This window comes from Rhinolophus ferrumequinum, chromosome 24 (assembly GCF_004115265.2).
Source record: "Rhinolophus ferrumequinum isolate MPI-CBG mRhiFer1 chromosome 24, mRhiFer1_v1.p, whole genome shotgun sequence".
Classification (NCBI taxonomy): Eukaryota; Metazoa; Chordata; class Mammalia; order Chiroptera; family Rhinolophidae; genus Rhinolophus; species Rhinolophus ferrumequinum.
Genome location: NC_046307.1, coordinates 41,506,911 through 41,519,005, shown reverse-complemented (window position 1 = coordinate 41,519,005; position 12,095 = coordinate 41,506,911). Strand labels below are relative to the sequence as shown.

The 12,095-nt window shown below is 42.7% G+C and overlaps 1 protein-coding gene across 3 annotated transcripts in view; it reads right to left on the bottom strand.

Annotated features, from left to right (window-relative positions):
- Positions 1 to 12,095, bottom strand: part of RNF216 (ring finger protein 216) — a 115,960-nt gene that overhangs the window by 12,882 nt on the left and 90,983 nt on the right. For all 3 annotated transcript variants that reach the window (XM_033096072.1, XM_033096075.1, XM_033096074.1), the window contains exon 15: positions 2,568 to 2,790. In XM_033096072.1, coding sequence (XP_032951963.1) covers positions 2,568 to 2,790 — 223 coding nt within the window. The remainder of the gene's footprint in view (positions 1 to 2,567; positions 2,791 to 12,095) is intronic.

The window sequence follows — 12,095 nt, the reverse complement described above, 5'->3', positions numbered from 1 at the left end:
CAGAGGAACAGCCCCTTAGATGAGGCCCCTACCCTGTTGGCCACAGTTTCCACCACCATCTCCTAGAACTGGCCTATCTCACATTCATCAATCATTTATGTTACTACTTGACCCTGTGGTAACTTGCAACTGGGACCCCTGGTACATGCTGTTTGTGTTTTATGTGTGAATTTTTCCATGCTGTTTTTCCTCCAATGTTTTTAAGCACAGGTGATATACAGCATCACTTTTTACAGCTGCATGTTACACTAATGGGAACATCCTGGGACACACCACTGGACATGACAGAAATAAACTTCTATCTTACCGGAGCCACTGTGATTTTGGGGCCTTCTGATGTTCACAGCCAAATTGATCCTTATTAACATAGGAATGTTTACCGATTTCTTATTGAGTCATATTGTTCTTTACATATTCACGACATTCATCTACACCGTATATATGTTACAACAATTTCCCCCTGGTTCTCAATCCCCACGGTAGCCAGTGTGATCTTAAAAACTTAAATTAGGGCAAGTCCCTCCTCTCTGTAAGCCCAGCAACAGCTCCCATTTCTCCATGAGACCCTCGACCTGATTCTGTGCCCGCCTCTTACTTTCCTCCCCTCGCTCACCACTTGCAAGCCACACTGGCCTTCTTTCTGGTTCCCAAACAGGCTGAATTTGTTTCATTTCGCTGGCCTGCCTTGCTCCTCCTCCTCCTCACGCAGGTCTCACTGCAAGTGCCACCTCCGAGAGACACCTACCTGCCCAGACCATTCTACGGTCGGCCGCCCTCCTCCAGCTCCCCTCATTTTCTATTGCACCACTCTCACTATTCCTACACAGCACCAACTCCAAGAAAGACATGTTTTAGACCGTACACTCCATGAGGACAGGGGCTTTCTGTCCAGACCAGTCCTGGCAACACTGAATAGCTAAGAATGAAAGAACAAACAAATCTATCATTTCTCTAGTGAACTGAAATGGTATTTTTATCACACATTAAGTTCTTATGGGTCTGCTTCTGGTCTCTCGTTTGTCCCTTTGATCTATCTGCCTATTCTTGTATTAGTCTATATGGTTTTTGCTTAGTGTAGATCCATAGTAAAAATTAAGTCTCATTTTCAGAATTATAGGTAATTTTTCAAGGAAAAAAATCCTACTGAATTTAAATGGGAATTGCAGTGAACTTCTACACCACTCTGGAGAGAACTGATCTCTCTGTACCACCCAGTCTGCCCTTTGAGGGACAAGATGCTTCTCTACTGTACAGGTCATCCTGTCTCAAGTGAAAGCTGAGGAGCAAGGGGCTGGCACTAGGTCGCCAGCGGCTCTGCTGGACTTCCCCAAGGCCGTTCATCTGCCCCAAGTTAGCAGGCTACTCACTGTCAGACTGAATCACGTTTTGGTAGAACAAGCCTTGTTACAGGTCACATTGCTATCCTTACAGATCAACTTACAATTGACTGTAATAGTTTCACACTTAATTATTTTAACAACAGATACATTTTTAATAACTTGTTTAAGAACAAAGCACATTTCCCTGTATGTTCAAGTCTCTTCATGTCGTTCGATATTGTTTTCTATTTCTTATTAAAGTTTATTTCTAGGGTAATTTATGACATATTGCTACTGAGGATGGCATTTTATTTTTTATATCTAGCCATCTTTCCATTGCTTCTAATAGTGTTCTCGTTCATTATTTTGTCTTTTGTCACGTTTAGCACGGTAGACCTGCTTTTCTTCTTTACATATAGAAGTGCTTAGGACAGTACCTGACACAAGTGGATGCCCAATAAACGTTAGTGATTATCTTCTCCAATATCTGTACCTTTTCTTTTATTCTCTTAGCTTATTTCATTAACTAGCAGTTCCAGAACAAAACAATGATGATAGTCTTATAATTGACTTTTGGGGAATGCTTCTATGTATTTCACTATTAAATAAATACATGCTAATGACCATTTTTGAAATACGGGGTTTAAAAATAATCTTTCTAATACTATTTTTTAAAGCTCAAGTCAAAAGTGTATATAATGATTTTTATTAAATGTCTTCTTACCATCTAAAGATATCGTATGGTGAATTATATTAAAGGTCTTAATATTGAACCATCCCTGCATTTCTGGAACAATCTCACTTAGCCATCGTTTCCATTTGCTGATATTTTATTTATTTATATTCATAAGTGAGATGAATCTGTAGTTTTCTTTTTTAGGGTTATGACTGTCACATTTTGATATCAGCATTATGCAGGCTTTACACAAATACTTGTAAAACGTTCATTACTTTTCTATGCTCTGGAATATTTCAGATGGCACAGAAAAATTTTATTCACTAAAGGACTAAAAAAATTTGCTCATGAACTATTCGGGCACGTTGCTTTCTGAGGCACAGCTTTCTGAGTCTCAATTTTTTCTGTGGTGATTGGTCTATGTATTTCCTATCTTTTCATAAGTCACAATGTGTTATGTGTTCATATATATATATGTGTTCATATATATATATATATGAAATGCTGTTTCATTATATCACCTTACTAATATTCCCCCCTACAAAGCAACAGGCAGCTATACATTCACTTACAGTAGGGTCGGTCCAGAGAGAACATCTTGAACACTCTTGGCAGGGAGCTCCTGGAGAACGAGGATGCTGGCAGAAATGGTCATACCCATTGATAGATACTCGACAGAGGTAGCACATTTGGGCACCGCAGCGGCAAGACATGCGGTTACAGCCTTCGGATTTGATGAGGCCGGTCCCACATTTGTGACATTTTCTAATGCGGGCAGCAGTCATTTTTTCTTCACTGAAAAAAAAGAACACATGATTAAAGATAGCAGGGGAGACGAAGAGGAAAGAAAAATATTATGGCCATAAAGTATTTACTTCTTTCCACATACTGGGGGTACCAAAAAAAACGTATACAAGTGAACACTTTGGTTAACACTGCTCAAGCAGTAGTTCGCCGTAATCAGAAGTGTCTGGATGCTGATGGTAACCACTTTGTGCACCTGTTATAATTGCAGAAGTCAAACGTGACTTGTATTAACCTTTTGTTATCGGTATATATTACTACAATTTTAATAGTTTTTTCCTTTCTTAAAATGTATATACATTTTTTTTGGCACCCTCTATATAATGATTGCCTAGCCCTTTGGGGACGTTCAAAGAGTGAAAAGAGGTATTTTAGAGTCTGAGAACTGGGTTCAGTTTAACAGTTGATGACCTTGGGTAACTTTATTAAATTGATTGGAGACTCAGTTTCCTCATTTTTAAATTGGGAAAACCCAACTTTTTCAGAATTTTAAGAATTACAGATAAAATACAAAGTACCCTGGCACAGTTCCTTGCATGTAGCATTTAAAAAATGACTATTTGTTATAGGAGGCTCTATAAAAGGGGTGTCCAAACTTTTTTCAACGTTTTTTACCAAGGGCCGTATGTGGTAAAATATACAAACAGCCAGGCCACTCACTCGAGGTGAAGTACATATTGCCTCACCTGGTTTATTTACGTAAACTATATTTTTGGAATTTGCTGCGGGCCAATTAAAAATGGATTGCGGGCCGCAATTTGGACACCCCTGCTCTATAGGCTTAAAATGGAGGAAAAACTCAGGCTCTTCCTAAATAATGTGTTTTATATATACAAAGCTGGATAATGGAAAGCCAGTAAGTCTAAAGCTTAGTTACATTCACACCTTGGATTTTAAAATACTTGGCATGGCGGTAGGATAGACAGAATTAGGGACAATCCAATAGCCTATCTATGACTTCTTTCTGTTGGCAGAATCCACCTCCATGTTGGAACTCCCGACTCCCTTGCAGCTAAGGGATCAGCATGCATATGACTCAGTCTTGGCCAACTGGAGGCTTGCAGAGAGGCTACGTATTTCCGGAAGGACTTTTAACTGACATCAAGGGGCAGATGATTAGAGTCAAAATGACAGGTCTTGGCTCTTTGTTAAGAGATGGCACTGCAGAATTAAGTTTTCTGTGGTGTTCTGTTCCTAACACTCACCACCTTGGACTGTAATTGTTTATGTGTCAGCCCTCCTCTACTAAGTTGAGTTCCTTGAAGGCTGAGGGCAGAGCTGTACTGGTATGAAGAAATATGAGTATGGTCTTGACGGGAAAGTGTCAAAAGGCATGCCTACTGAGACTAGGGAAGAGCATGAAGGATCCAAAGGGTGGACACTGAAATTGAGACTCACTCAATTTCAAGTGCTCCAAGCACTTCTCTCTCCAAGTAGGAATCCAGAGTGGCCACGAGAGAACTGTTTCCATATAAAGACTAATCGTCTGGGGATAAGTTCTGATTCACAGACTTGCTCCTAAGACTGAGGAAACGCCACCCTCTTCCTTTCACTGCTCCAAGTTTGTCTGCTAAGTAAGAGTAGCTAGGTGAGTCAGGGACAGTCAAGTGTTTTTAATTACTAGTATTTAGAAGACTGCTGTGGTAGTATGCTTCTTAGAAGCCAGGCAATGTATTTAAAAAATAGAAGAATGCATTAGGAAATTGGCTGCTATTCACTTAGGTCTAATTTTTGAATGACCTAAAAAGAAGGAAGGCAGAACTCTGGCTTGAAAAGAATTTAAACCCAGTTCAAGTTACAGAAGAACAAATGAGTTCTAAGTTTTGCTGAATTGGAAACATCATCAAGGAGACAAAGTTTAAATAAAGTGAATTTATTATTGTCAACTTAGTAATATAATACACATGTTCATGATTTCAGTTACTTAGCAACTGTGAAGGCACTTGTCAATGCTTCATGTTCAGACTCACAAGGTTCCGATGAAAAAGTTTTCAAAATGAAAAGCTATGACAAAACACAATTGCAATTTATTTATTTATTTTTTAAAACAACCATTGTTTTATTGGGGAAGAGTATGTTTCTCCAGGGCCCATCATCTCCAAGTTGTTGTTCTTCAGTCTAGGAGGGCGCAGCTCAGCTCCAAGTCCAGTCGCCATATTCAATCTTTAGTTGCAGGGGGCGCAGCCCACCATCCTATGCGGGAATTGAACCAGCAACCTTGTTGAGAGCTCATGCTCTAACCAACTGAGCCATCCGACCGCCCAATTGCAATTTCTATAGCACAGACTTTCTTTTAAGAGCACCCTTGAGACTGAAGCGTGCCTTTTAGTCGTCGCACTCTGGCTGCCTGGGGCTGGCTGACTTCTTCCCTGAGCAGCTGTGTAAGCTGTAGTGTGGGAAAGAAGTGGCTTAGAAGAACCCAGATTACACAGTCCCTTGTGAAGGTTCGGGAAGAGGGTGCATTTGCTTGCTCTGTTCCACTAGTCTGTCAGTTGCCCAAGTTAAATAATAATGGGTGTGGTAGGGGAGAAAAGGCACTCCTAAATGAATGGAGGACATATCAAGATCACAAGCGATACTGTTCAAACAGCTACTCAACACTGCACGAATACCTATTCAGGTCCCCTGCTTTGGCAAAAGAACAGGAAAGGTAGGGCCAGAATGGCCTAGTACCAAAAAAGGATTGCTATTATGGGATGTGGTGACCACCTACCCAGTAACATAAAAATGCAAAACGGGACTGGGGAGAAATCAGTTACTTCTCTTGGGAGACGGGTGATTTGGCAACTAGATTCTAAACTAGGCAGGAAACAAACAGCCCCACAGGACGTGTTCCTGTTCAGAACAGGAAGAGAAGCTGAGCTGCAGCTGTGCCTGCTGACCTCGTGTTCAAACAGGAAGAAGGCTCACTGCCCTCTTCCACATAACCAATAAAGATTCTATGATTCCATGATTAGTTTTCTCACTACTATTTAAGTATGTTGGGAACTCTTCTTTGGGAGATATCTTCATTTCTTGTAGCATATACTATTCAAAATCTTAAATGGCTTTTGCAAGTGTGTGTACGTATTTTTTAAACTGTGGTAAACTGCACACAAAATTTACTGTTTGAACCATTTTAAAGTGCACAATTCAGGACAATTTAGTACATTGCCCATGTTGTGCGACCATCACCATTATCTAGTTCCAGAACGTTTTCATTAGCCGAAAAGGAAACTCCGCACTTATTAAGCAGCCACTCACTCCCCATACCACCTTCCCCATGCGACTGCCAATCTGCTTTCTGTCTGTCTCTAATGATTTGTCTGTTCTGCACAGGGAAATATTCATATGCCTATGGATAGTTCATATAAACATAATCATATAAGATGTGGCCTTTTGTGACTGGCTTATTTCATTCAGCATGTTTTCAAGATTCATCCATGTTGTATGTACCATGTATCTTCATTCCCTTTTTATGGCTGAATAATATTCCATTCTATGGATATACTGCACTGTGTTTATGATTCATCGCGGATATTTGGATTGTTTCCACCTTTGGACTATTGTAAATAGTGCTGCTATGAACATTCTTCTACAAGTTTTTGTTGCACACCTGCCCCATCTCATACCACTTACTATGCTGTATTTTATGATTCAGCAACAATAAACTGCTTATAATTCCCTGTGTGTACCCTGCTGTTTTTTTTTTTAACATTTTTTTTTACAGTGTGTTTTTCCAGCACCCATCAGCTCCAAGTAGTTACTTCAATCTAGTTGTGGAGGGCGCAGCTCACAGTGGCCCATGTGGGGATCGAACTGGCAACCTTGTTGTTAAGAGCTCTGCGCTCTAACCAACTGAGCTAACCGGCCACCCCATTTCTTACTTTTGACACTCAGCAGTTGGCAGGATTCCTGGGCTCTCTGGTTCATGGAGTAAGCACTGTATGGTGGGGAAAGAAGTGGAGCACCCCCACCCTCCAAAAAGTAAAACCAGATTCCTGTGGGTACCACTAAGACCGGTGCCACTGTTGAAGATGTCAAAGCCGCAGGGCTCCCGACTCCCCTCACACCGCCTTTGACCTCTCTGTGCCCTGTGCAGAAGAACGGTCCTACAGAACAGCGCATGTCTGTAAGCCCAGTAGGTGCTGCCTCTAACCACAGCTGCTGCTCCCGATGTCAGTTCTTACCAGAGCAAATAAACACAGCGTCTGGCAAGTGGACCACAGCTATTGATCTGGAAAAAGCTGTTTTTCCCTGTCCAATAAGCAGAAGACACCAGAAGCAATTGGCAAAGAACCCTGACCATCTATTGTCCAACAGGACAACACACAAGAAGCTGACTATTCAAATAACATGCAGATACAACCTGGTGAATAGGAGGTGGCAGGCACTCTAGGTAGGGTACACTAACATGGTATGTGCATGCCACAGGGTGGGAGGTAAGTACCATGAAAATACAGAGATCTGTCCTGTCTACAAAGGTCTGGTGGTCAGGTGTGTGTATCAGGCTATTCCTTCCAAAGTTAAGCACATGTTGCTGTATCTTGTACCCCATACCACGAAGAAGTCAGACATTTGGGAGGCCTTTCTGGATTTTGGAATCAACACATATCACACTTGAATGTGCTCTCTGATCCACTTACTGCCAACACAAAAGGCTGCCGGGTTTAAGCAGTGCCCAGACCAGGAGAGGCCCTCCAGCTGCCACGGACGCAGTGGTGCGCCCAGTGTCTATGGCAGACCAAGACATGAGTGCAGCCAGCTGCAGGAACGGACAGGGAATCAGAAGGCGGGCTCTACTTCAAAAAGTAACCAACTCTTCTCCGAAGAAACACTTCCTGGCCCATGACTGAGCCTGGAGTAGTCCAAATGCCTGACCACGGGGCATCAAGAACCAGTAGAGTTGGGCAATACTCCATCACCAACTCCAAGCAAAACACCAAAGACCAGGCCTGAGCAGGCCCTAAACACAAGAAGTTAACCGTTGATGTACCTGCATCACACCAGTAAACCAGGGCCTTCTGGAAGCAGCAGCTGCAGCAGCAGCTAATACTTCGGGAAGCCTTATCATGTGGCAAAAACCATTCTGGGTACTTTAATCCTCACAACCCTACAAGTAGTTATGATTATGCTCTGTACTTCACAGATGAGGTAACTGACACAGAAAAACTAAGAAATCTGCTCAAGGTTCTTAACTACAGCTGTGCACAGGGAACACTCAGTGCACCTGCCCTGACTTCATGGATGAGACATCCTTCTTAGGGGCAAAACAAAGGTCCAAACAGCAACAACAGAACCCCCCACTTGAGCCAGAAATGACATATTCACACTAATGAGAACAGATTTTTTTGGGGAGCGGCTCGTCAAGTGACTGAAAGACAAGTCCAAATGAGAAGTTTAAAGTGTTTTAGGCAATAACACAACTGCTGGAATAAGTATGTCTACTTGGAGGAAAGAATAATTTTGACATATTCATCACTGCAAGGCCATGCCACTGGTCAGGCTGGTGGCCACTCATAATAAAGGCCGACTGACAGACAGTGGTAAGCCTATATTTGAGGAAGCAACACTAGACTTTGTTAGTTGAGGTGGTATTAGTGATTCTATGTGGTCACTCTTACTAGTTTTCTACTGCTGCCATAACCTTAGTTACATCTGCAAAGCCCCTTTGCCACATAAGGTAAAAATATTCACAGGTTGCGGGGCTTCGGGCATGGACATCTTTGGAGGTGATTCTTCAGCCTATGACAGTCTGCCTTCTGGCCTCCAAAAATTCACATCCATCCCACACACAAACCACCGTCACCTCATCCCAGGAACCCCAAAGATCTCTTCTATTACAGTGTCAATTCAAAGTCCCAAATCTCTTCTAAATCTACTCAGCTCAACAGTCCCAAACCCCATCATCTAAATTAGGTAGAGCTGAGCCTCTGAATCTGATCCACTCAGACACACTCCATCTCCATTTGTGGGCCTGAAAAAACCAAGGAAACACATCACCTGCTCCTAAAATACGAGGGGACAGGCATAGGGTAAGTTACAGATATTCTGCTTCAAAAGGGGAGAAAAATGGAAGGGAAAAGGAGTCACCACTTCCAATCAATTTGGAAATCCTGCCAGGTAAAGTAAACTCCCTTATGTTTCAGATCTGAGAATAATCCTGTGGTTTGAGGCTCTGCCCTCTTGGCTCATGGCTCCACTTTCTGAATGATCCTTCCTTTTTCATGAAAGGTGGCATATGCTTGGATCTGAGCAGTTTTTAATCAGCCTGTTTCCGCTCGTGGCATCCACACTGTCTCTTTTAGCCCCAGCTGGCAGTGTTTCAGCTGACATAAAATTCTCAAGAACCTTGTGGGTCTCCCATGTATGTCACAGAGATTCATTCCTTTCGACATGAAGCTCATTCCTAGATATTTTCCAGGTAATCCCATGTCTACTTTTGGCTTCTGTTGAGGTGGCTGAGGGATGACACCCTGGCTGCCTAGAGGCTCCCTGGTTAGACTGTGAGGTTCTGAGTCACTCTGTGTCTTCAGAGCCTTTGCATGACTGGATACTCTTGACATTCTGAACACAACGTCTTTGGTTTTTTCTCTAGAGCATGCTTTTCCTGACCGTGAATCTATCAATTTTAGCGTCTTTTATCATCTGGATAAGGATGAGAATTTAAGAAACAATCAAGTCCTGTTCCTTTTTGTTAACAGCTTTCCCCTCAATTTATCTCTTTCCACTTGCATTTTCCACTCTTCAATACTTTGCTTGGAAATCTCCTCAGTTAAAATGCCCAGTTTCATCATTTACAAGTTCCGCTTTCTACATAACCGTAGGACACAAATCAGCTAAGCTTTCTGCCATTATGTAACAAGGATTCCCTTTCCTCCAGTTTTCAGGAACATGTTCCCATGTTCTTCTGGGACCTCACCAGAACCTTTTATGTCTGTATTTCTAACAGTCTGTGCATGGTAATTTAAGATGTAAGTATTCTCTAAGACAAGTTAGGTTTTGCCTGGAATGTTCCTTAGTTACTTCTGAGCCCTCAATGGAGGAATTTCTAATGTCCACATTTCTACTAACAGTCTGTTCAAGGCAATGTTTTTTTCCCCATGCTTCTTGAAATTCTTCCCAGTTCTACCCATTGCCTAATTCCAAACCCACTTCCACATTTTCAGGTATTTGTCACAGCAGCACTCCACTTCTGTTACCAAGATTTGTGTTAGTTTCCTATTGTTGCTGTAACAAAATACCACAAATTTATTAGCTTACTATAAGACAAATTTATTATTTTATAGTTCTGCAGGTCAGAAGTCTAGCACGGGTCTCATCAGACTAAAATCAAGGTGTTGGCAGGCTGCATTACCTACTGGAGGCTCTAGGAGAGAATCTGTTTGCTGCACATTGGGCTGCCGGCAGAATTCAGTTCTCTGAAGTTGTAGGACTAAGGTCCCCATTTTCTTGGTGGCTGGGAAACGGAAGGTTGTTCCCTATTTCTAGAGCCTGTCACATCCCTTGGCTCATGGCCTTCTCCCTCCATCTCCAAAGCCAGAATGGAAGGCTGAATCCTTCTCATGTCTCTCTGACTCTGTCCATCATTGCATCTCCATCTGACCAGAGAAAGGCTCTCTCTGCTTTTTAATGTTTTTATTTGTATTTATTATTATTTGATTTTTTTTATCAGGGAAGGGGAACAGGACTTCATTGGGGAACAGCGTGTACTTCTGGGACTTTTCCAAGTCAAGTTGTTGTCCTTTCAATCTTAGTTGTGGAGAGTACAGCTCAGCTCCAGGTCCAAATGCCGTTGTTAGTTGCAGGGGGTGCAGCCCACCACCCCTTGTGGGAGTCGAACCTGCAACCTTGTGGTTGAGAGGACGCGCTCCAACCAACTGAGCCATCTGGGAGCTCAGCGGCAACTCAGCTCAAGGTGCCATGTTCTATCTTAGTTGCAGGGGGCGCTGCCCACCATCCCTTGCGGGAGTTGAGGAGTTGAACGGGCAATCTTGTGGCTGAGAGCCCACACGCTCCAACCACCTGAGCCATCTGGCTACCCAGGAGTTGAGCGGCAGTTCACTGACTTCATTCTAGTTGCAGAGGGTGCAACTCGCCGGTCCATGTGGGAATTGAACCGGCAGCCCCGCTGCCCAGAGCTCACGCTCTAACCACAACTGAGACACCTGTCCGCCCCTCTCTCTGCTTTTAAGGAGTCATATGATTAGATTGGGTTTACCTGGAAAATTCAGGTTAATCCCCCCATCTCAAGGTCATAACTTTAACCACATCTGGAAAGTCCCTTTTGCCATATAAAATAACATGTTCACAGGTTCCGGAGATTAGGGCGTGGACATTATAGGGGGGCATTATTCTACCTACCAACACTGTGGTAAAGAACACAGTCAGGAAGCCATGTACCCACCTTTCAAATCCCTGTTATGCCACTTACTACCTGTGTGACCATGGGTAAGTTACTTGGGTTCTCTGCCTCAGTTGTGTCATTTATAAAATGAGGATACCAGTACCTACCTGTGGTGCAGACCTGAATTGTTAACTAACCCTAAGAGCCATTTCCCACTTCATTGAAAACCTGGTCCTTACCCTTCAAGTTTAAGCTGGACATAAAAGCACCAGGTAGAGACTACATGTGGTGTCAGTGTTGGAGCCAGGTTGTGGCCATGTGACCCAGTCTAGACCAATAGGGTATGAGCAGAAGTGATACTTTATGTAATTTCTGCTTCACTTACAAATTAAAAAAAGCTGCCTGCCTGGCAACTTGTCTCTCTTTCTCCTTACCTGTGGGGTGGAGTGTAAATGTGGCTGCAACCCAGTCACTACCAAGCAGATGAGAACCACACCTTAGGGAATAGTGACGCAATGAGCTAGAGGAACCCGGGCCTCTCAGTGACCTCACGGGACAGATTGGCCCCACCTATCTGATAAGGCTGGACTTTTGTATGAGACAAAAATAGGCTTTTGTACTATTTTCATCAATGAATTTAATAAATCAATAAAGTGTTCAGCCGTAAAGGGAGTGCTACACAGTAATGGTTCTCACTGACTGCACTAATTTGCATTTTGGAGGTTGTACTTCTACTTAAAGTCTCAGGACACCAGTATCCTATAGGAAATAGGGATAAAAGAAACACTAGTGCAATCTAATCTAACTAACTGTGTTACCTGCTCATTTATTTACATAGTAAGGAGAAGAGGAGCCAACATAGAATTCAATGTTACATTTGACCCTGGGAGTAGTGCTCTGATGCAGCAGAAGTGAGAAACAGAGGCTCAGGGATTAGGTCACTCCCTTGAGATGACTCTAGACTACAGCA